This window comes from Candoia aspera, chromosome 4 (assembly GCF_035149785.1).
Source record: "Candoia aspera isolate rCanAsp1 chromosome 4, rCanAsp1.hap2, whole genome shotgun sequence".
NCBI classification, from domain to species: Eukaryota; Metazoa; Chordata; class Lepidosauria; order Squamata; family Boidae; genus Candoia; species Candoia aspera.
Genome location: NC_086156.1, coordinates 45,613,112 through 45,638,635, shown reverse-complemented (window position 1 = coordinate 45,638,635; position 25,524 = coordinate 45,613,112). Strand labels below are relative to the sequence as shown.

General features: G+C 38.5%; 1 protein-coding gene across 1 annotated transcript in view; it reads right to left on the bottom strand.

Moving 5' to 3' along the window:
- Positions 1–24,152, bottom strand: part of DNAJC13 (DnaJ heat shock protein family (Hsp40) member C13) — a 68,525-nt gene extending 44,373 nt beyond the window's left edge. Inside the window, exons 1-7 of the mRNA XM_063303989.1 lie at positions 23,981–24,152; positions 15,717–15,797; positions 9,010–9,085; positions 6,029–6,178; positions 5,293–5,334; positions 3,152–3,352; positions 2,524–2,730 (exon numbers count right to left, since the gene is read on the bottom strand). Coding sequence (XP_063160059.1) covers positions 2,524–2,730; positions 3,152–3,352; positions 5,293–5,334; positions 6,029–6,178; positions 9,010–9,085; positions 15,717–15,784 — 744 coding nt within the window. The 5' untranslated portion in view covers positions 15,785–15,797; positions 23,981–24,152. The remainder of the gene's footprint in view (positions 1–2,523; positions 2,731–3,151; positions 3,353–5,292; positions 5,335–6,028; positions 6,179–9,009; positions 9,086–15,716; positions 15,798–23,980) is intronic.
- Positions 24,153–25,524: the final 1,372 nt, after the last annotated feature.

The following is a 25,524-nucleotide window of genomic DNA, read 5'->3' as shown; positions in this document are numbered from 1 at the left end:
GAGAAAACCAAGAAGGCAAAATGGCTGTCTGCTGAGACACTAGAAGTAGCCCAAGAAAGAAGGGAAGAAAAAGGCAACAGTGATAGGGGGAGATATGCCCAATTAAATGCAAAATTCCAGAGGTTAGCCAGAAGAGATAAGGAATTATTTTTAAACAAGCAATGCGCGGAAGTAGAAGAAGACAATAGAATAGGAAGGACAAGAGACCTCTTCCAGAAAATTAGAAACATTGGAGGTAAATTCCAGGCAAAAATGGGTATGATCAAAAACAAAGATGGCAAGGACCTAACAGAAGAAGAAGAGATCAAGAAAAGGTGGCAAGAATATACAGAAGACCTGTATAGGAAGGATAACAATATCGGGGATAGCTTTGACGGTGTGGTCAGGGAGCTAGAGCCAGACATCCTGAAGAGTGAGGTTGAATGGGCCTTAAGAAGCATTGCTAATAACAAGGCAGCAGGAGATGACGGCATCCCAGCTGAACTGTTCAAAATCTTGCAAGATGATGCTGTCAAGGTAATGCATGCTATATGCCAGCAAATTTGGAAAACACAAGAATGGCCATCAGACTGGAAAAAATCAACTTATATCCCCATACCAAAAAAGGGAAACACTAAAGAATGTTCAAACTATTGAACAGTGGCACTCATTTCACATGCCAGCAAGGCAATGCTCAAGATCCTGCAAGGTAGGCTTCAGCAATTCATGGAGCAAGAATTGCCAGATGTACAAGCTGGGTTTAGAAAAGGCAGAGGAACTAGGGACCAAATTGCCAATATCCGCTGGATAATGGAAAAAGCCAGGGAGTTTCAGAAAAACATCTATTTCTGTTTTATTGACTATTCTAAAGCCTTTGACTGTGTGGACCAGAACAAATTGTGGCAAGTTCTTAGCGGTATGGGGATACCAAGTCATCTTGTCTGCCTCCTGAAGAATCTGTATAACGACCAAGTAGCAACAGTAAGAACAGACCACGGAACAACGGACTGGTTTAAGATTGGGAAAGGAGTACGGCAGGGCTGTATACTCTCACCCTACCTATTCAACTTGTACGCAGAATACATCATGCGACATGCTGGGCTTGAGGAATCCAAGGCTGGAGTTAAAATCACTGGAAGAAACATTAACAATCTCAGATATGCAGATGATACCACTTTGATGGCTGAAAGCGAAGAGGAACTGAGGAGCCTTATGATGAAGGTGAAAGAAGAAAGTGCAAAAGCTGGCTTGCAGCTAAACCTCAAAAAAACCAAGATTATGGCAACCAGCTTGATCGATAACTGGCAAATAGAGGAAGAAAATGTAGAAGCAGTGAAAGAATTTGTATTTCTAGGTGGGAAGATTACTGCAGATGCTGACTGCAGTCAGGAAATCAGAAGACGCTTAATCCTTGGGAGAAGAGCAATGACAAATCTCGACAAAATAGTTAAGAGCAGAAACATCACACTGACAACAAAGGTCCGCATAGTTAAAGCAATGGTGTTCCCCATAGTAACATATGGCTGCGAGAGCTGGACCATAAGGAAGTCTAAGAGAAGGAAAATAGATGCTTTTGAACTGTGGTGTTGGAGGAAAATTCTGAGAGTGCCTTGGACTGCAAGAAGATCAAACCAGTCCATCCTCCAGGAAATCAAGCCAGACTGCTCACTTGAGGGAATGATATTAAAGGCAAAACTGAAATACTTTGGCCACATAATGAGAAGTCAGGACACCCTGGAGAAGATGCTGATGCTAGGGAGAGTGGAAGGCAAAAAGAAGAGGGGCTGACCAAGGGCAAGATGGATGGATGATATTCTAGAGGTGACGGACTCATCCCTGGGGGAACTGGGGGTGTTGACGACCGACAGGAAGCTCTGGCGTGGGCTGGTCCATGAAGTCACAAAGAGTCGGAAGCGACTAAACGAATAAACAACAATACAAACCTTAGGAACAATTTAGGATTTGATTTTTAGATATACCCAGGAACTATTCATTTTAGGAAGTAACAAACTGACTTTGCCTGAAATATAACTAATATTTGGAAAATGAGTTTATTTGGTTCTCTTGATCAACCAAACAGCAAGGCCAAGTTGGTGCTGCTGATGGCCTAGTTCAAATGTATATCTGTCAGAAAACAGAACACTTTTTATACATATCAGGCCTTTAAAACTTCTTCTAAAAACAGCTATTCAATTACAGAAAGTAGCAAACAAAGCAGATATCTGATAACTTTCAGTAAAAAGGATTGTCACCTCAGTGCTAATTCAGCATTATGAAAAATCCTGCATTGCTATGCCAGCTTTCATCTCTGTGAAATTGTATCTTTACACTGCCTTAGCATTTATGTACCTCTTTGCTCATACTAAATGAGTCATCTCTTACTGCATCACTGCATACTAAATGAGACAGATTAGGTAATAACTAGTATTTTACGTATTTTTAAAATATATAAAATATATTAGCAGAAATGAACAAGCATATATAAAAGAAAGAGAACTATGCCAACTTTTGATATAAGAATTGTTTTTAAATTGTAGATCTTACCGAATGCCTTGGAGATATCTTTTGGACCACAAATTCTGCTAAAGATGTAATATATTCATCACTGCTGTATTTCCCAAAACGAAGACTCAAATATTGTTCAAATTCTAAAGGCTCCTTCCGTGTCCTCAAGGAAATGCCAACATAATTGCCAGCATGTTCTATTGCACTTTTAATAACGTCTTCCCTTTGCTCTGAAGCAAATAAGTGCTGCAAATTTCAATAAATTCCTTGATATGAATATACAAAGAATATTGCCAGGCCGGTAATTTAAGGCTGTATAGTTTTAAACATAATGGTGTCTGTAAAACTAAAAAATGAGTATGTGATGATGAATTAAATAATATTCACTGCCCCATTACCTGATTAACAGTAATCACTAGGAAAATGGTTCATCTAATTAAGGAAATCTTGTCTTCTTTCAAAAATTAAAACAGCCATAAAAGTATTGCATGTAAGATAGTTGTAATATTTTATTAATAGTCAATTAGAGTAATTATGTTCAAAACTTCATCTAGGTAATTACAACACAATAATGTATGCTAAAAGGATCTAATTTTGTTAGAACAATCAAACAAGTATATTTATGGGATTTTAAATTCAGGTAAAGAGGATCTTTTAAAATACTTACTAGTCTACTAAATCCTCCATAAAGTATACAAAACCCTCCTGGATAATCAGACAGATCAACAAATCCTTCAATATATCTATAGTCATAAGAGCACAGGACTTTATTCGTTGTAGGATTAATTTGGTCAAAGCCTCCTGGAGTCACTTCTAGAATTACAGGTTTTCTTGAATCACTCCAGTGGTGCTTATAACTGTTGTATCTCTATGAAGAAAGCAGTAGTTAAAAAAACGTAGGGTAACAATAGTTTTAGGTGAAAAAAGGTATAAACATATTCTGTGAATACTTCAGTGGATCAAATCTAACAAGCATGTTGGGGCTTCTTCTTAGACTATGTTTTCCTTTAGAGATCAAAGAATATAGAAAATTAGGAAATACATTTCATGATGAGGCCAAAAAGATTAATCATCTAACCATTGTAATGGTGTGTGCATGCTAGAAATATAGCATCAACAATATTCCCAAGACCATGTACAAGCAGTGAAATATTACATATATAAGTGTCGTATCCTATTATGTAAAGGTAAAGGTTTCCCTTGACATTAAGTCCAGTCGTGTCCGACTCTAGGGGGCGGTGCTCATCTCCGTTTCAAAGCCAAAGAGCTAGTGTTTGTCTGTAGACACTTCCGTGGTCATGTGGCCGGCATGACTACACGGAACGCCGTTACCTGCCCGCCGAAGCGGTACCTATTAATCTACTCACATTTGCATGTTTTCGAACTGCTAGGTTGGCAGGAGCTGGGACTAGCAACGGGAGCTCATCCCATCACACGGATTCGAACCGCCGACCTTCCGATTGGCAAGCTCAGCGGTTTAACCCGCAGCGCCACCGCGTTTATATTATTTCTTACACACAAGTACTTTGTATATAGAAAAAAAATCTAACAAATGAAACAGATGTAAATATAGGTTAATTATATTTCTATTCTAAGATGAGTAGTTTAAAGTGATTTTAATGATGTCAAACATGAGTGCACATATGAGGAAGGAACGGAATCTCAGTTATTATAATTCGTTATGCATTAATTTATAATAAGCATTATATTTTTTCTCCATAAAGAAGAAAACATGAAAAGAACACAAGTGGAAAAATGAAATGTTCCGCAACAAAATGTTGTATACAGTCCTAGAAAAAAAACTGCCTCAAATAAATTTGATTCAATGTACTGGAAACTATCAAAATATAGTTAGAGCCCTCTTTTGATTCAAAGTTCTGAAATGAAAATTAAAGGTAAAGGTAAAGGTTCCTGTTTAGTCATGTCCAACACTAGGGGGCGGTGCTCATCTCCGTTCCATGGCCGAAGAGCCAGCGTTGTCTGAAGACACTTCCATGGTCATGTGGCCAGCATGACAGTCATGAAATGCTGTTACTTTCCTGCTGAAGCGGTACCTATTTATCTACTCACATTTGCATGCTTTCGTATTGCTAGGTTGGCAAGAGCTGGGGCGAGTGTGGGAGCTCACTCCATCATGCGGCGCTTGGGTCTCAAACTGCCGAACTTGCAACCTTCTGGTCAACAAGCCTGGCCTCTTAACCGGTGAGCTACGACACCCCCGTGGTGCAAATTAAAGCACACTAAAAGCAAATTAAAACACACTAAAAGCTCTTACTTCCCCAGCTGCAACGATGTTTGGAATAATTTTTTTCCCTTTGTAGTACAGTGCAATCCCATGGCAAGTACCAGAGCAGAGTTATAGCTGGCAGGAAGAAAGAGGGAAAGAAAATTCTACTGCTGTTTCTTTTGTGATTGAGACCAGGTTCATGTTTATCCTTCCCTGGGATATTTCCTTCAAGAGGAACATCATTTCCAAGTGACATTTGTTCCTCTAGCTCAGTGTTTTTCAAACTTGGCAACTTTAAGATGTGTGGACCAACTTTCAGCTGGGGAATTCTGGGAGTTGAAGTCCACACATCTTAAAGTTGCCAAGTTTGAAAAACACTGCTCTAGCTGATTGCCTCTTTCTTATGCCATCTCCAGAAAATGAATTTATCCTTAGCATGCAGAAAATTTTGCAAGTCAATTTAATTTAAAAAAAGTCTTCCTTGTTTCAAATGCAGTGATCTATAAAAGCTTCAGCATAAAATGAAATCTAAGCAAGTAATTTTTAAAGATTTGCTTATTCAAAACACAAAAAATACTTGCCCTTCCTGTGATTTTTCCTTCGGCAAAATCTGTTCTAAATCGCTGAGACACAGAAAGGAGAGAAAAAATTATCAACAAAAGATGCACAAAGAAATCATATTACATGGGCAAAAGCATGCCTTATGTTGTATAATGTAAACCATAGTTTATTTTAGCCATGGTTTGTTAGACAAGCCATAGTACCTGGTTCATGTATAATATTAATTCAAATCATGTTTTGTAAAGCAGAATGGCTGGTTTCATATATCACATTAACTCAAAAATCAAACAGACCATATTATGGTTTAGTGTGATGTGTAAACTCAACTACTGACTTTTGAGGGCTCTCAAACTGTTGACAGTCAGTATGGTGCAGTGGTTAAGTTACTGGACAAGAAAGAGGGAGGAACCCAGGTTCTAGTACCCCCTCAGCCCCAGAACTCTCTGGGTGACTTTAAAACAGTCATTCTCTCTCAGCTCAACTTACCCCACTGATGTCATTTTGTAAAGAAAGTAGGCTAGTACTGTGCTTAGATATAAATAAAATAATAAGCACAATGGCCTGCATCCGAAGGTGCTTTCATTAACAAAATATCCATTTTATATCATAAACAACTAGAAAAATGTATGGGAAAGTCAAATAAAATCCAAATATAATTTTTGGTAGCATGTGCAACAGATTTGTCATTTTATTTATAGCTATAAATACAATGCAAAGAAACAAAGAATTTAGTTCTTTAAATCAATAAATTCCTACCAGTGCTTCTGTAAGAAGTTCTGTTCTGTGTTCTGTAGAAAATTTAAGTGTTTCAGACTTTTTCCCACTCCCTTTACGAAATGTGAGGCTGAATTCTGTTCCTTGTCCCTTTCCAACAGGGCTGATGCTACAAATGTCTCCATAAGGCCACTATAATCAAAACAATCAAAACAATCACAATCTGAGAATATTCCATTTTATCACCACAGAGTATGAATTCTTATATAAACATATACTATTTCAAACATTTCCCTAAGTCAACAATATAACACAACTGTTTCCCATATATGATAAGTGAAATCCTATCTCAGCATCTTATATATCTATTTCCTATCCTATCTCAGCGTCTTATATATTACCACTACAAGATGTTACTAGCTTTAAAATTTAACTTGTTAGAAGATGAGACAATTCTTGCTTTTGAAAATGCTGGTGTGAGTTGCAATTGCAGGCCCATTAGAAGGATGGTGAAGTATTCCAAAAGGGTACTGCATCGCAAACTCCAGATACCTATACTGAAATTTCAAGCTCCCAGCTATTATTTCCCTAAATTCTCAAGATGCAGAGACAAGCAAAGTAAATTTGTATTGCATTTGTTAGTGCTGATACATATAACTGACTATATTTAATAAGAAAGTGACAGCTGTGACTCAAGTTGTCAAATAACCAAAACATTTAATTCTAAACCTAATAGTTGAAATCTTTTTTCATTTTACATATTTAGGCCTTCCAATATCAGTCTCTTCAAGTATTTCACACTGGGTATTTGTTTGTTACTCACTCATGGTACTCATCACCCCAAATGATTAATTATTATGAAAATATATTAAATATTCACATGAGTTAATGTGGAAATCTGACATGTATTACCTACACGTTTTAATTACAGTGGTGCTTAAATCTTTGTGTAATCCTTTTGAATTTTCAATATTTCTGCATAAATATAGGTAGTCCTCACTTAACGACTGTTCATTTAACGATGGTCTGAAGTTATGGTGGCCTCAGAAAAAGTGCTTTATGACCCATACTCTCACGACCATTGCAACTTGTCGCATCATCCTCAGCGGTCACGTGATTGCAATTCACGCACTTGGCAGTAGCTCGCATTAACAATTGCAGCATCCTGCAGTCACGTGATCACAAATTCACTATCAGTGTCATGGCTTGAACAAAGGAGATTTCTGAGAACCTCTGAAAAACAGCTGTTGATGCTCACCAGGCTGGAAAGGTTACAAACCACTTTCCAAAGAATATGGACTCCACCAGTCCATTGTCAGGCAAACTATGTACAAATGGAAGCAATTCAACACCATTGTTACCTTCCGCAGGAGTGGTCAACCAACCAAGATCACACCAAGAGCATGGCATGTAATAATCCAGGAAGTCTCAAAGAACCCCAGGGTAACATCTAAGGAACTAAAGGCCTCTCTTGCATTGACAAATGTCAGTGTTCATGAGACCACCATAGGGAGAACACTGAACAACAATGGTGACCTGTTGGCATGGCATGGCAGGGTTGCAAGGAGAAAGCCACTTCTCTCCAAAAAGAACATTGCTGCCCATCTACAGTTTGTGAAAGACCACATGGATAAGCCAGAAGGCTATTGGAAGAATATTCTGTGGATGGATGAGACCAAAATAGAACTTTTTGGCTTGAATGAAAAGTGTTATGTTTGGCGAAAGGCATTCCAGCATAAGACTGTTATCCCATCTGTGAAACATGGTGGTGGTAGCAGCATGGTTTGGGCTTGCTTTGCTGCCTCTGGACCAGGATGGCTTCTCATCATTGATGGAACTATGAATTCTGAATTGTATCAGCAAATTCTACAGAAAAATGTCAGGGTATCTCTCTGTGAACTGACGTTTAAGAGAAAGAGGGCTATGCAACAAGACAACAACCCAAAGCACACAAGTCGTACAACCAAAGAATGATTAAAGCAGAAGAAAGTTAATGTTCTGGAATGGCCAGGTCAAAGTCCTGACCTTAATCCTGTAGAAATCTTGCAGAAGGACCTGCAGCAGGCAGTTCATGTGAGGAAGTCCACCAACATCCCTGAGTTGAAGCTGTTCTGTGAGGAGGAAAGGGGCTAAAATTCCTCCAAGCCAATGTACAGGACTATCAACAATTACTACATTTAGACATTTAGAAAATTTAGAATTCTAAAATTCTAAATTTTACAAATGTTTAGTTGCAGTTATTGCTGACCAGGGGGGGGCACCCCAGTTACTGAAAGCAAAGGTTCACTTACTTTTGCCACAAACAATTATGTAGCTTTGGATCATTTTCCTCAATAAATAAATGAACAAGTATAATGTTTTTCACTCATTTGTTTAATTGGGTCCCCTTCATCTAGTTTTATGACTTGTGTGGAGAACAGATCACATTTTAGGTCATGTTTATGCAGAAATATTGGACATTCAAAAGGGTTCACAAACTTTTAAGCATTACTATACATCTACAGCTCTACCTCCTGCAAAGTAGGGATATTAAGTAATCATGTACAGAACAAGAAATTAAAAATTACACTAATTTATACTCTCCTATCAAGTTGCAAATTAACCCTGCAAAGCAGGATGAAAACTACATAAATTAAAGTTAGTAAATATGAAGTTGCACTTTAATAACTATCAACTATTCTTACCTAATCCCATAAAACCAACCCAGTCTTCTATCTCTTTTAAAGTAATATCTATCACTCCTTAATTCCATATTTACAGATATATCAGTATTCTTGCTTGGAGACAACTGAGGTAAATGATCATAAAATATACACTGCTATTAGCCTAACTGGACATTTTAAAAAAAAGTTTAAGTAATCCGAATATACATCAAATAGCATAAATTAGCCAAACAATGCATTTTACCATCATTAATTCTTGCAACTGAGACTACATTCTGATCGTTCTCTTTCTGAGAATGCCAATAATTTTCACTTAGAAGACAAATAGTAACTTTTCGGGAATATATTATTTGCCATTACCTGATTTGTAACTTCTAATGTATTAGGATTATATGTTGTGATGGCATGAGTTCCAACTGAAAAGACACGTTTATACCTATAAATATCAGCATGAGAAACAAGGATTTAGATTTATAAGAAAATATACAGAATGTTACCTTTATTATTACCTTTGTGGCTAAATTATATACAGACACACAAGTTACATTTTTATGTTCAATATTTACTAGGGGATGCTGCTATGGTTCAACCATAACCCTTATTATAACCATAATAATATAATGATATACATATATTTTAATTATATAATATTAAAATTATTATCATAATTATTTTAAGTATAACTATAATATGGTTTGGTTTTCACTTAGCATAATGTGTAAACCTACCCACAGCTTAGTGTTATCTGCAGACCAGAGCACTAGTTTATTCAACAACCAGGGTTAAAACAATCCTGGTTTAGTATTAAATGTCAACCAGGCTGTTATGCGCCGATCATTCTTTTTCAAGGGGCATATAAAAAGTGGTCAGAAAGAAAGGATACAAATAGAATAATTGTAATAATTGTCTGAAATGAGAAATGCCACCAATATGAAAAAATGGGAAAGAATATTAATGCCAATACACTAAAACACAATTATATAAGAAAATGATATGATATATATGAAAAAGAACGTCTCAGAGAAGCTAGTCAGTAATGGTGAAGAAAAAATGGAACAGAACATCAAAAGATGAGAGCCATAGAAGGAAAAAAATAAATTGGATTTAACTAAGAAACTACTGGCAGTCATAAAAAAATCAAACTGAAGACATAAAATACAGATTTCTTTCAACAACACTCATTCAGTTAATATACACATATCATACACAGATTTAAAACAGAAGTCATATTTTGATATAGACTCTATATTAAAGCAGACCTTGACTACAAATACAGTATGTGTAATGTAATTCCTTTGTATTTGTCTTAAGAATTAGATACTGCAGGTTTTTTTTTAATGTATGTGGATATTTGCAATCTTGTACATTTTACCAGAGTAAAATTCATTTTAATGATTCTGTTTAGATAAAAGGGTAGATTATGTCAAATAAACATGAGGGATAATGTGTTCTCAGCGGCCTATATATCCATAATGAAACAACTAATTTTTGATCATCACACATGAATACTACACACTGGGTTTATCTTTAAAGGATCCTAAATCTTAGCAAACTTGTAATCATGTCAAGGTGTAAAATACCTGAAATTTTAATGACTGAAACAGCATTTGACAGAACGAAATAGTTATATATGCAAAATGTATTCCTGGATTTAATTCTGGATGCTCTTTACATTTTTTTTCAAATAAAGCCTTATTACCCAGAGATGATAATTATGCCCCTTTCAAATAAAGGTAAGAATTAAAACATGCAAATAACATAAGTTAAAATCAAGTATTTTCTTTAATTAAGCTTCTGAACTAGCACAGTACTAATGGAATCAAACAGAAATGTCTAAGATCAGTACAGCTGGCTACAAAATCAAGTATGAATTAGCTGAAACATGATGTGAATTTATCAGACAAACTAAGAATGAAAACAGTATTGATTTATTTTATTTTATTTATTTATTAAATTTATATCACCACCCATCTCCCCCAATGGGGGATTCTGGGCGGTTTACAATAAATAGCACTAAAAACATAACCACGTAAAAATTACCATTAAAATATACATAAAAACAAATGTAAAATCCAAGTGGAGATGGAACACAATCACTAAGAGGTGCTATAGCACCAGCCACCTCCAGGTGGAGCTATCACTCTCCCCCTCCCAAGCAAGGCGGCAGAACCAGGTCTTCAGTTTCTTCCGGAAGTCTGAGAGCGAGGAAACCTGTCTCAACGCGGAGGGCAAGATGTTCCAAAGGGCGGGCGCCACTGCAGAGAAGGCTCGCCTCCTGGACCCCGCTAGATGAAATTCCTTTGCTGATGGGGTCTGTAGCATGCCCTCCCTGCCTGACCGGGTGGGACGGGTCGATGTTATGGGGACGAGACGGCCCCTCAGGTACCCTGGTCCCATGCCATGTAGGGCTTTAAAGGTGATAACCAACACCTTGAATTAGACCCGGAAGCAAACTGGTACCCAATGCAGCTTGCGTAACAGTGGTGTCACATGGGCTGATTTTACAGCCCCAATAACTGTCTGCGTAGCCGCATTCTGGACCAGCTGAAGCTTCCGAATATTTTTCAAGGGTAGCCCCATGTAGAGCGCATTGCAGTAGTCTATATGGGAGATGACAAGGGCATGAGTGACTGTTCGGAGGGCATCTCAGTCCAGGAATGGGCGTAGCTGGCGCACCACCCGAAGATGTGCAAAGGCCCTCCTGGCCGCGACTGCCACCTGCTCTTTGAGCAGGAGTCGCGAGTCTAGGAGGACCCCCAGGTTCCGCACTGGTTCCGAATGGGGCAGTGCCACCCCATCCAGAACCAAAGATGACATTTTCCTAGAACCTGAGGAGCCATCAATCCACAGCCACTCTGTCTTACCAAGGTTCAGTTGAAGCTTGTTATATTCCCCATCCAAGCCCCCACAGGCCCCAGGCACCTGGAAAGGGTGGAGACCGCATCACTTACTTCACCCAGGATGGAGATATATAACTGGGTATCATCAGCATATTGATGATACCTCATGCCATGGTGATGGATGATCTCACCTAGCAGTTTCATGTAGATGTTGAATAGGAGAGGAGAGAGTACCAAACCCTGCAGCACCCCACAATGGAGGGGCCGAGGGCCAGATCTCTCCTCTCCTATCACCACCAATTGGGAACAGCCCTAGAGGAAGGAGGTGAACCAGTGCAAAACTACACCGCCCACCCCCAACCCCGAGCCACCCCAGAAGGATACCATGGTCGATGGTATCGAAAGCTGCTGAGAGGCCCAAGAGAGCCAGGATGGATGCATTCCCTCCATCCCGCTCCCACCAGAGATCATCCATAAGTGTGACCAATGCAGTCTCTGTCCCATATCCTGGCCTGAAACCTAAGTGAAAGGGGTCCAGATCATCCGTTTCCTCTAAAATTCTCTGGAGCTGCAACGCAACCACTTTCTCAACCACCTTTCCCAAGAAGGGAAGGTGGGAGACAGGGCAAAAATTGCCCAGTATAGTAGGGTCCAAGGATAGCTTCTTGAGGAGGGGGTACACCAGCGCCTCCTTAAAGGTAGCTGGAAACACCCCCTCCCTCAAGAATGCATTAACCATCGCCTGGACCCAACCACAAGTCATTTCCCGGGCTGATTTTATCATGACATGTGGTTGCATTCACAGTCCGGAGAACCCTGTCCACTTCCTCAGGCCCAACAGGATCAAACCGTTCCCAGATAACAGGGTAAGTACATTCCCCTGGCATCTCCCCAGACTCCGCTTCATGCTTAGAGTCCAACTTAGAATGGATCTGAGTGATTTTATCCTGCAGATGCTGTGAAAACTCTTCCGAATGGCCTTGTAGGTGGGTCCCTGGATCTACCTGACCCAGAAGAGATCAAGCGATCTTGAACAGGGCCGTCAGACGGCATTCTGCGGATGCAATAAGAGCAGAGAAATATTCGCGTTTCGCCACTCTTACCGCCACAAGGTAGGCCTTAGTAGCGGCTCTAGCTTGTGTTCAATCAGATTCAGTCTTCGTCTTCCTCCAGCGACGCTCCAGACGTCTCTTAACCCTCTTCAAAACCCTCAACTCCTCCGTAAACCACGGGGAGTGATGGGTCGAACGAGGCAAGAGAGGTCGCACAGGCGCGATCCTGTCCAAGGCCCCGGCTGCGGCCCTATTCCAGGCTGTGGCTAGGACCTCTGCTGGACCATGCAGCAGGCCCTTGGGAATAACCCCAGTTCCCTCTGAAACCCTACTGGGTCCATCAGTTGCCGGGGGCGGACCAATCGAATGGGTCCAGCCTCCCTGCGGAGCGGGGTGGCACATGAGTATATTCTCACTCATGAAAGGGAGAGAGAAAGTTTCTGGTTACCAAAAGAACCATGGTGGAAAATAACATACTATACATGGGGGGGTTGGCCAGAGTTATCTTTGACTTATTTTCTTTATAAACATGGTCAAACAAGTGATGCTCATAAAAATAATTTTATCTTAATAGCTTTAACTCAATAACAGCATTTACAAATGAATCACTAAAAGCCCCAATTCAAATGAAAGGAAGAGACGGAAAAGGATTAAATGATATATCAACATTTACATATAATACTAAACTACACTTTAGTGCTAAAGGCAAAACAGAAAGGAACCCATGAAAAGCTTCTCTTCCCCCATTTCCTGTACTAATGAAATAACAAACCTGCATGACGGTTATACTTCACTGAATTCCTGATGTGTTACTACAGATGTGCCAGAAAATACGGTTTGAAAGAAAATATAATCAACCAAAACTTTACCAGAAAGCCAATTGCAAATTCTGATTTGTTCTGCTGGTTTGCTCAAAACACACACACACACACACACAGGTCCCTTTTAGCTGGCTTCCAAATTTGCAGTTTGTAAATAAGAAAATGTAGAAGAAAACAACTTTGGCATAATTCTTCCAGTCATTTTGGAAGCCAAGTCAGGTTCTTTTTCTGCTCATGCATATGTACAACTAAATGATGGTTTAGTATTAAACAGAAAAGTTAAATTTTCCCAAATGCTTTTTAAAATTTTTAGGTTAAGATTTTTATTTCTTTTAATCCTCAACCCAGTGAAAAGCACTTGGAAGAGTTATGGAAACTTGCTATTATGGCTCCTTTAATATTACCAGAATACATAAAAAAGGGAAACTAGAAAGCAAACAGGTAGTCCTCAGTTAATGACCATCCTTTCAGCTACCTTTATAAGTTATACCTGGTCCCTGATGTTATGGCTGTTGTAGAGCCCCCACAATCACGTGATCAAAATTCAATTGCTTGGCAGCCTGCCTGTACTTACAACTGCAAGGGAGCTTCAACTCTTCCCACCCACCTATCTCCCCCCATCTCTGCGTTTTTGGCCACTCTTCACTCTGCTGCCTCTGCCACCCCCAGCTGACCTTCACCATCTCCTTCCCTTCGCTGTTGATGAGGAACGCCCGGCCTGGCCCTATGCGAGGCAGCTACTGGCCATGCCAAGTCTTCTGAGGCTGTGCGCTCCCTTCTCCAAGTTGTGTGTGCTTCTCCAAATCTCATGTGGCCTTCTCACGATGCTTTGGAAGGCTTCTGGGGCATTCCAAAAGCTTGCAGGAAGGCCACACCTGCCCTTTTCCAAATTGCATGCAGCCTTCTTGCAATGCTTTAAGAGGCTTCTGAGGCCTTCCAAAGCATTGCGAGGCCATGTGCAATTTGGAGAAGTGTGTACGGCCTTGAGAAGGCCTGGTACAGCCAGCAGCTGCCTCATCAGCAGTGGGAGGAAGGAGAAGGTGAAGGTCAGCTGGAGGTGGCAGAGGAGCGTGGGGGCAGCTGGGGCTTTGCACTGTGGTGCTGGGGTGGCTGGCCATAGCATGGGGCTTGAGGTGGCACTCCTCAGTGGTGGCTCTGGGGCTGAAGTAGAGGCCTGGGGGCAGCAGCAGCTGGCTGAGACTGCTGAAGGTCCCAGGCCTCTACTTCAGCCCCAGCACCACCAGCACTGTCACAGCCACTGAGGAGTGCCACTGTGCAGGGTGGCCAAAAGGGCAGAGATGGGGGGAGACAGGCGGGTGGGGGGAGTACAAGGAGGTAGTCCCTTACCTTACCAAGGTGAGGTACCAAGCCAGGAATGGCTTGGATCAGGGTGGGGCCTAGCCTAACAACCAGTGGGATTCAGTTAATGATGGCAACAGGGACTACAGTTGCTTAGCAATGTGGTCACATGATGTTGTGCTTTACGACTGTATCGCTTAGCGATAGAAATTCTGGTCCCAGTTACCGTGGTTAACCGAGGACTCCTGTGTAAGTTTGTCCATGTATATCCTTCTCACTCTACAACTAGGCATAATTCTAAAGGATAGCAATTACGTGGGAACTTAAAACTTAAAGCCATAATTTGATTTAATAGCAAGAATGCATTTGAAATGGGGTGAATATGTTGCTAAATGTCTGTTCAACTCAAGTGATGCAGACTGTAAGGTGTCAGAAAAAAATTATGTAAGAACTTGCTAGTAAAACTGGGGCATGCAGCAAATGTGGAATGTTCCTGCTCCATACCCATTTCAGGATACTTTACTGCTACAAATTCATTTTTACTTCCCCTAAACTTTCCAACAATTGTAACAGTATACCATAACGACAGGCCAACTTGGTCTTCACTGTTTTGTGGGGTTTTGAGAGTTACTTTTTTTTTTGTACCCTACAAGTTCATGGTTCCTACAAGCCAGTGATACTTTGCTCTTATGGATGGATGATGTAACTAGGATAAACACCCCAACAGAAACAATAACTTTGCTGTTAGCAGAAAGGATTAGCACTTCTCTAGTTCATAAATATGTAAGAATGGATTAATGCGCTCACCATTTAACAATATAAATTTCACCTCATACGCATAGTCAAAGAAACCTGCAGAAATATTATTCTACATGAAAGCAAGCTTTGTGAATAATTCAACTGTGATATTTATAAATTATTAATAATCATACAGTCTGTAGGATGATTAAGAATATTCAAGAAAGTCCAAAAAGTTTTAATAGAACAAATTCACAGACAGATATCTGCAATAGGTTCTCTCTAAACTGCACAATAAAGTAAGCTAGATTTCTTACCTTCCTCTCCATGAATGCTTTGTTGTATAGAAACAGGCCAAATCCTTATTTTCCCTAATAATATTCATTTTGTGCTAGAACCTGTAACAAAAAAGCTCAGTATTAAAAAAAACATTATTAGCATTAATAATTTCTGCTATTTAACATTAATACCAACTCTAAACTCTAGGTAGAACTGAATATGAAACCCACAGTGCTTATAAAAGGATTGTTTATGTTAATATTTAAAATAATAGGCCAAATAATATCTTCTGATTTCCCAACCGAAGCAGCTTTGACTTGGTTTATAAATTTAGCTAGATACTATCATGTTACATGAGATTGTAGCACTACAGGTTATATATCCCTTTTCACTATCTCTACTTGTTATAAAAGACCTTGCATATTTTCTTTATTTTTATTTGGGTTTTATACCACCAATTTTGGCAATTCACTTCAGGACAAACATCAAGCATGCCAAACAATAAAAGCCAGACAATTAAAAAAAACCCAAGTGCAAAAATGAAATAATTGCAAATGAGCACAGGGGTGACCACCTTCATTCCTCTAATACCCTGTTCCATTATTGGAGCAGAATGCCAATAATGAGGATGCTAGCATGATCTTGAGAAGGTGGCCATTCCGAACTATGGCAGCTGCAACTGAAAAATATCATCTGTGGGCCTCTGCCCACTCACTTCAGGGATCTGGGGATCATCAAAAGATTTTTGGGCATGTTAGATAGGCCACTTCTATGTGGAGATGGTGGTGTTTTAGGTAGGTACATACCTGTGCAGATTTTATCAGTTAAAACTAGCATTTGAGTTGCACTTGAAAACCTACTGGCAACCAAAGCCCCAACCACAAAAATAGGTGTAAAGTAACTATGGCAACTCTAATTCACCAATATATGGGCCAGTGCATTTTGAACTGCTTGCCATTTCCAGGTGGCCTTCAATGGCAGCCCCATGTAAATTAATTCAGAAGGGTAGAATTAAGGGCATGTGTCACCACTGCCGAGGAAAAGTCGTAACAATATTTTTATTAGGAGGCAATTAAAGCAGGAGAACATTGAGAACTGACTGCCTCAGGGACAAGTAACTTGCTCCACTCTGTCACCTTACTTTGGTGATTATGAACGCTCAGCCTATAATTTTGTAAATACATAAAATTTCAGCCACAAAACAGCTATATTCCCAACAAATCAAATAAAGTTTCAGTATCAAAAAATGTCAAGAAGTGAGTAGTCTATCCAAGCTTCGCACAATTAAATCATATCTATTTACAAGCATGTCTGGCCATATTCTCAGATGAGCTTAGAGAGAGAGATGAATGACGTACTTATTAGAAGCCATCAGAACAGAAAGTAGGGCAGGAAAAAAACTGCTTTTGAAAACAGAGGCTGCAAGGGAATATATTTGATATGGAAATAAGCTCTCACTTATAGTCACTTGTGGAAACAATGTTAAATGGGCATAACTATTTTTCTCCTTTGTAACCACAGACAAATTTCAGTTTTTCCATGTCATCTTCTCTATCGAGAAGATCAAAGCAACACATTTTTAAGATGCTGTATTCACCATTGTTTGTTTAGTTGATCAGGTAACAGCCAGTAAAGCTCTGGAGTATTATGATTAGATACTAAAATATATATTACTTACCATGTATCTATATGTTCTCAGATATGATATTCAATAGGCTTGTGTAAAATACTCAATAAGATTCCTCACAAATTCCCTTTGAAGCATTAAAATATATGCATTCCTCACTAGGCTCACACAGCTTTTTAAAAAGATTGTTTCTTGTTGCTTTCACATGTACAGTATGTGTGTATGCATAACCACAGTTTCACTAGCAATTGCAGCAGAAGTGGCTTTTGTGTACATAATGCCAACAATTGGAAACAAGAGCTGTGCTAACATTCTAAAGGACCCAGCTGCTTTAATGTTGTGCAGAGAAGTACTTTATTTGCATTAACATTCTTCAAAAAGTACGTCTTTCAATGCTTTGCACAGCTCTAATATTAAAGCTCTGAAATACTATCCATCATAAACTGCACAAGTGTCCTAAAACGACTCTGAGCATTTTCTGCACTGAGGTTTTATGACAGATGTTGTTGTGGAATGCCTCCCTGGACTGAAGTCAGAAGGTCTGAAAATCGCAAAGTTAAAGGGAGGCTCCTAGTACAGAGAATTCTGGGTTTTTAATTTAATCATACTGACACATTACCATCTTTCTCTTGTTTCTTTGTATTTAAAGTCTGCTCAATAATCTGCTTTTTAAAATGCTTGTAGCCAGACAAATCATTTGAAAAATATTTCAGAAAATTTGAAATGGAAGAAGAACAAATTAAAGACTGTATGATAAAATGGGCTAAGAACTTTGGTTATAACAGATGGCTCAATAGGAAAATATGTGGCTGAAAGGACTGAAATTCACAGTTACAATATAAAAGAGATTTTTTACAAAATGATGTACTGTACCATTGGTATATGACATCAGAAAAACTTTCTAGAAGGTACTTGAAGGTACTTCAAATCTATGCTGGAAATGTGGAAAACATGAAGGGTCATTTTAAAGGCTTAGAAAATTTTGGGTCCAAATACACACAGTGATAAAAAGAATTTTAAAAATTAATATTCAACTGAAACCAGAACTTTTCTTGTTAGGACTAATGGACAGCCAACTAGAAAAGACTTAGGGATGATTGTTTTTGTACATGGTAGCTACAGTGAGATTATATGCACAAAGATGGAAAGACTCTGAAATACCTACATTGGAGGAACAGTTGGTGAAGATGACAGAATTTGCAGAGATGGCAAAACTGACTTGTTTCATTAGGGAAAAGACAATAACTATGTTTGTTAGTGACTGGAAACCCTTTATGGATTTTTTGCTGAAAATGGAAAAAAATGAACTTCTGATTTATCGGTTTGATGATTAGAAAGAGTAGAATATGGAAAGAAGGGAGCTATGATGCAACCTTAGAGAGAGAGGATAAAATATAAATGCACTTATAAGTGCTGTAAAGAAGATAGGAAGCCATTTCTTTATCTCTCTCTTTTTCTCTCTCTTTTTGTCTGTCATTTCTTTTCTATTTATTTAAAACTTCTACTTTACTTCCTTTTTGCTTTAAATTTGTATTGTTTTTATTTTGTAAAAAAACTTCAATAAAAATTAGTTAAAAAGAAAAATATTTCAGAAAATGTAACTATTTGCTACTTGCTGTGTACATGATTATATATATATATATACACACAGAGAGATAACATATAGATATGCCTGCAGTAAATCATTTCCTGCAATTCGTTTTGTTCTTTAAGCATTTCACTCAAATATGGATATGTAGGCAACTAAAGCACCCAACTGCATTGCAGTTTTTGACACAAAAGAAGCGGTATTACTGAAATACAAACACAGACTTCTGATACTATGAAAGCTTCCAATAAAATACTATAAATTACAATAAGAGGAGGAGTACACATATAAAGCTAAAAATAAATCTATAAAACCACCCACAATAAGGTGTCAAATGAAATATTTAAAAGTCTGGGAAAATAAAGGGGCATTTACACAGTGCTAGAAAGACACTGGAGTGAATCCCCAGCAACGTTTGAGACAAAAGGTGACAAAGAGTAAAATTTGGGAGTGCAGTGTAGCTTTATGCTGAACAATTTTTACTCTTTAGTAGGCCACTGAAATGAATGTGAGAAGGAATGTTAATTTTAATTTTTTTTGCTCTAAAGAAAGAATATGTGAAGAGGCTATAATGTTTTGTGCAAATAAGTAATAAAATAATAAGCAAGTAAGAAGGATGGCTGATTGTGTTAAGAGTGGTATGCAGTGAAGGTAAGTTGTGTAATACCATATGGAATACTTAATTTTTTCAACATTGAGCAGGGACTAGAACAGGGAAGTGTTGAGTCTTTCGAAGTTTAATGTATTTATGCAGAAATATACTAGGAGTGAATATGGTGATAATAAAGGTATGTTGACTGGGAATGCAAACATATGCATACTTTTGTATGCAGATGATGCAGTGTTATTGGTTTACAACACAAATTATCTGTGATGAATGTTAGAAAGATTGTATGATGTTGAATAGTATAGATAAGAAAATTATTAAATCAAAAACTGAGGTAGCTGTGTTTGACAGGAAAATGGAAGGAATGATTGCAAGTTATACATAAATGGGGGGGAAAAACGACCAGAGCAAGAATGCATATACCCTGGTAGAATGTTTGCTTAAGATAAAAAGTGGATGGAGAAACTTTAAGATGTGCAAATGTTGGTAGTTAGTAAGTGGTTTGTTGCCAGGGATGTTTGTCAAAAGAAACAAATATGGTGCTTCTGCCTACTCTGATATATAGAAGTGAAAATTGAATATTTCATGAAAAACATAAAAGTAAATTGAAGGTAGTGGGAATGGGGTACCTAAGAAGTGTGTGGTAAAACAATAAAATACAGTGAAGAAATGTGGGTTGAATATAAAAGTGAGTGACCTGTGCAATAGTAGTATTTGGTTTGATCATTTAGAAAGAATGAGGACTGAAGTACAAAACAAATATACACTACAAACAAAAATAAATGATTTTAGATGAAGGGGAAGACACATAAAGTTGTAATTGGATGAAATTGATTACATTCTGGAAAAAGAGTAAAGGGAAGTTTAAATAACAAAAAGCAGGGCACGAAGCAGTGTCTGGACATGAGGGAGGCAAGGTTGGTTTGTAAGGACAGAAGGTATGGAACAGCTAATGGTGTTGGTATAAACTAGTTTTAGCTATGTTTCCCTTTCTTTTGTCAGTACTTTAATTTCTTTCTTTTACTTCTTTTCTGTGCTCTGCATAATGTTTCCTACCCAGTTATCAAGGGCTATAAAACTTAAAATCAACATTTTATTTATACCACTTTTTCAGGCAAAAACTTCCTCCACAAGGGCTGTAGAAAATTTAATTGCCAATTAAAACTAGACATATCTTCCAGACAAAACATAACACCTGAATACTGAACCAACAAGCTCTGCCCTTTTATTTAAATTTAATTAATTAATTAATTTTAAAAAATATATTTTAAGAAGTTTGGGAGGAGGTAAGACACACCTCTTTTAAAATGAGGTCTGAATTATTTTTAGCATAGTGATCTCAAAAATCTATGTAAGGTAAGATAAAAACTGGTTAGCCTGAAGACTACACGGGGAAGTCAAAAAACCATCCCGGAAGAAGATAATGGCAAACCAGGTATCAAGCTTGACTCAAGAGTCTTTACTGTTATATCTTTCTATAATACATGAAATTCAGACCTTTTCAAAATCTAACAAACAATGCCGTAAAAATCCTGCCATATATTGAAGAATAACCCATTACACAAACTTTTGTCTCAGACAGAAGTGCAACAAATGTGGCCTGCATGGCTGGAACTTTCAGAAACGTATCAGCCTATAGATTAAGTGGAAAAATGAAGAAAGTGTTTGCATAAAATGACTTGTCTATTTTGAAATTTTGTTTATGGTATAGATCTCACTAGTAATTTAAGTGCAAAGTCTGCTCAGCTATATACTAGTTCATGAAATTTAACACCAGCCAAAATCTACATGCAGTTCTTACAGTCTCTAGCTGAAAAAGCTGAATGGTTCTACCTCTCTTTCAAAAGCTGCTTTTTTTCTTCTTCTATTCTCCCCAAATGTATTATGTCTACACTGTTATAATACATATATTCTTCATACAACCTTCACATTGCAAGATCATACATTTCTAGTAACATTTCTATTCTAACTTCAAAGTAAAACTGAATTCAACTAAATATTTTTATTAGGTATTATTTACCTTGACACAAATATGAAGCATTGTTGCACACTTAAAGAATTACTGTGTTTTTTCATAGAAATTTTTATTGAGGCAAGTTAATTTTTTACAGCTTTTGCTTATGCACCAACATATAAAGGAAAATAGAAAACTCTGCAGGCACAAAAAAAGTTATAGTTAGCCACATTTAAGCTGTTTATCACTTCATTCAGTGACATTATATAAATTCTGCTAACAAAACTTAGGGCAATGTCCACTTACTAGGAAGTAAACCTCACTTAACAAGCTTTACTTCTAACTTGTCAGTCACCTAATTTATGAATTTCATCTTGTTTCTGTAAACCATCCTTGAGACTCTGCTGAAAGGTAAAACATTTTAATGTATTTAAAATACTTCCTAAGCTGTCTTCACTGATTTAAGTACTGTGTTTCATTCATGAAAAAAGCTGAAAATGGTAAAGACTAGTTTTATTAAAATTAAAAGGTGATGTTCAAATATTATCCAAGAATATACAAGTCACTATAAAACTACAAATATCATGTACAGCATGTTTGCAGTTAAATACAGAGTGGTGGTTTTTAAACACAAAGGATTTTTAAATGGAAACATTTTTCCTATTAATAGTCAATCTGAAAAATCAATGAAAAATCAATACAATATTTTGCCTCTTTAAATTTAAAACACAAAACTGAACAATTATACTGATAGGACCTTATTCAAATAATGTACTCTCAACTCTAATTCATTAATATATTTCTTAGAGCTATAACTTACTTAAAGTTAGTTTTCCCAAACCTAATGGGGCTTGCTTCTGAGTTGATATAGAGAGAGAGTTTGAAAGTGTACCTACCATTTTTCATTTTGTTAAAATCCTGAAGTAGCTCACAGTACAATCAGAAATTAAACCCATGAGATACCAAAACAATTATTAAAAGTAAGCAGTCAATATAAGAAAAGAAATCACTGTAATTTACACAACTGTAACAGAATTTTAGAAAAGATGCTAAACTTGAGTAATTCAAATCTGCAAATAATATTTGAAAATGGTCAGGAGTATTTTCACCAAGCTGTATATACTATCATATTCCTGAAACTTTAAAACTGAGTACATAGGGCTGGCAGAGGCCTAGTTTATCTACATCCAGAGTCTGGAATGTACAGTATTGTACTTTGGATTGCAGAATTTGCATGTTAACCGGTACACCTTCCTAGAAATAACGAACTACTAAGTATAACATTCTATACATAATTACAAGCCACTAACACTTTCTTCGCAAACAAACTTATTTTATAGGTAATGAATTCTCAGTGTAGCATGTGTGTATGGGGGAGGTGGGGACTTCCTAGAAAATTCGTAAGTTACAAATAAGAGTTACAAGCCCTAAACACAAAAGGTAATACTGTACACTTCTGAGTACTGATAATTAAATATTGATAATCAGAAAAATATTTGCTCAGGTCCTCATGGATATAAACATTCAAGCTTAAGTGATTCACAAGAGAAGATAAAGTTCTGCAATTGTTTTAGAGTTCTTTATATAATTCCCTCCCTCACAAGAGCAACACAGATACATTTTGTTTAAAGCCTGTTAGCTGTACAGTACTGATAGTTCTCTCCGCCCCCCAAATAATGGCTCTCAGTGTAAGAACAGCTCTTAATCTTTCTTCTTCAAAGGCAGAACTTGCAATACACAAGCATATGTACTGTTTCTTAGAAAAGATTACTACAAATATATGAAATGTCACTTCCCCATAAGCCCTTGCAAAAAAGACAGGATAAGGAACTTCAAACTACCACATATAATTAAAAGAAAAAGATGTTTCCATCCCAGCATCTTGAAAACTACTGTATCAATTTTAGTTCATGATCCAAAATTAGAAAGTAAATATTCTCACACACATCTACAATAATTGCCAAAATGCTTGGAAATTAATAGCATAAACTGGCTGTACCACTGAAGTTATGCATGTGACTACTACTACTACATTCTTTTCTGAGAGGGCAGAGGAAGATGCTGTATGCAGTGGACAAGGAAAGGAGAGGACATGGAAGAGACGCTCTGGATATAAGCCTCCGCCATCCTAAAAGTTTCAGGCAAGGAGCAGGTGGACCTAACAGAGCAGGAACAGCCAAGGGGAGTGGGGTACTACAGACACTGTGGGGGAACACACACGCCTCCGGGGTAATGAACATATAAAAGTCCACTTCTTGCCTACGGCCCAGGGAAAAGAAAGCTCAGGAAATTCACAGACAAGTTTGGAAACAAGGCGGAGGTGGAGGGCTGGATTCTTGCCTTTCCCCATTTATCACTTCTGTGCACGGGGAGGAGGGGGGACACAGGGAATCAACGGAGCCTCGACTGACAAAGGAGGAAGACCGTCCTTAATTATTCCCTTTCTCTTCCTATCCACGATGCTTCTGAAGCTACGGTGCTCTTCCTCAACCTCTTCCTATCATTTTCGGCTTCCCATCCATTTACCTGGCGGAGAAACGCCGCTGCCGAGTCTCCCCAAGCCTTGCACAGCAAAGAAAGTCCCGAGCCAGCAGCACCTGACACTGTTTCAGGTAGTGCTGCCGAGCAGCCCCTTCCTGGCTGGGCTTCCCGGCTGGGCTTCCCGGCTGGGCTATACTTGAAACTCGCCTAGTCCGCCTCAGAGCTGGACCCTGGAGGCCGCCATCTTCACTCGGGCAGGGAAGCCACCCACCGTGCGCATGCGCAGACACTTCTTTCTAGCAGATCACGGGACAAACCGAGCTCAGCTGATCTATTTGCTCCTTCCTCCCCCCCCGCCCCTTCCTCCTCTTCTTCCTCCTGTCGCCGGGAGTTCGCCTGCCTTCCTCACCTCGCTTCCCCTATCAAGGGATGGGAGCATGCGCAGAAGGAGCAGCCGAAAGGAGGCGAAGTTCGGCCGCTTCCCAGTAGGAAGGGCACGCCCACGTTCTGCAAGGCGAGTGGGAGGGAGCAGGGTAAAAATAGAACGAGGGAAGAGTGTTTCTTACAGCTTCGGACCAGATCGCTTTTGGGAGAAGGAGGGGGAAGCGGGGGCACGTGGTGCAGCTCTTTGTAGGGTCGGTAGAGCGCCGAGTTTGTTTTGTAGGTTGGCCGAAAAGGACTGGAAAATCATTTGACAAAGTGAGGGGGTAGAATGAAAAATTGTATAATTCTGAGTGATGTCCCTTTAAATTGGGGGAGAAATCTAGCCTTTCAAGGGAGAGCCCTTGCGGGGGCTAGAACCTTTTTATGCCATTTCCTAAGCCAGACAAACCACTAAGTGGCTAAGTGTGTTGTGTGAAACAAGCCACTGGAATTTGTAAACAAGTTTCCATCTGAATGAGTTGTTTATTCAGCAAATTGTGCTACCTCTGACTTAGCATGCTGTGTGCACACATTAATTACGATGTAGCACATGTGTGCAAACTTAACTTGTTTTTGTTGTGAAAGGTTAAAATGTTCTTCTATTGAAGCAATTGTTGATGGCAGTTGTTCCCATATTTGCTTCCAGTAGCTTTGTAAGGAAAATTAATTTCCAAGTAAGACTCAGATCCTGCCTTAGTTTGGGCCTGCTGAACTGATCTCTTGGTTGCTGGACATTGCAAGCCTAGAAAATAATGTTGGCCATCTTATTTTCTGAAAATAATAAAGAGCAATTAGCCAATGCAGTAAAGTTGTTCTATATTGATTTTAATGATGACGTGTAGTGAATCTGTTGTCATAAAGGAGCTGATTCATTTACAGTTTCCAGAAGTGCTGTTACAAATTTGAACAAGAAAAAAGGCAATGATTCCATCCCTGAATACCATTTAAATGATGACTCACAACCTACAGAAAGCAAATTTGGCAAAATATTTTAACAGGCAATTATAGCTCCAGCAAGCAGGGAATGTTATCTTTAGCTGTCACTTTGGTAAGTAGTTCCTCTCCTTCCACTTTTTACTTTTGAAGAAAAAGATGGTTTCCTGGGAAAGCTTGTGTGAATAATAAGCCAGTCTATGCTGTAGCAGGGAAGGGACACGGTGGCGCTG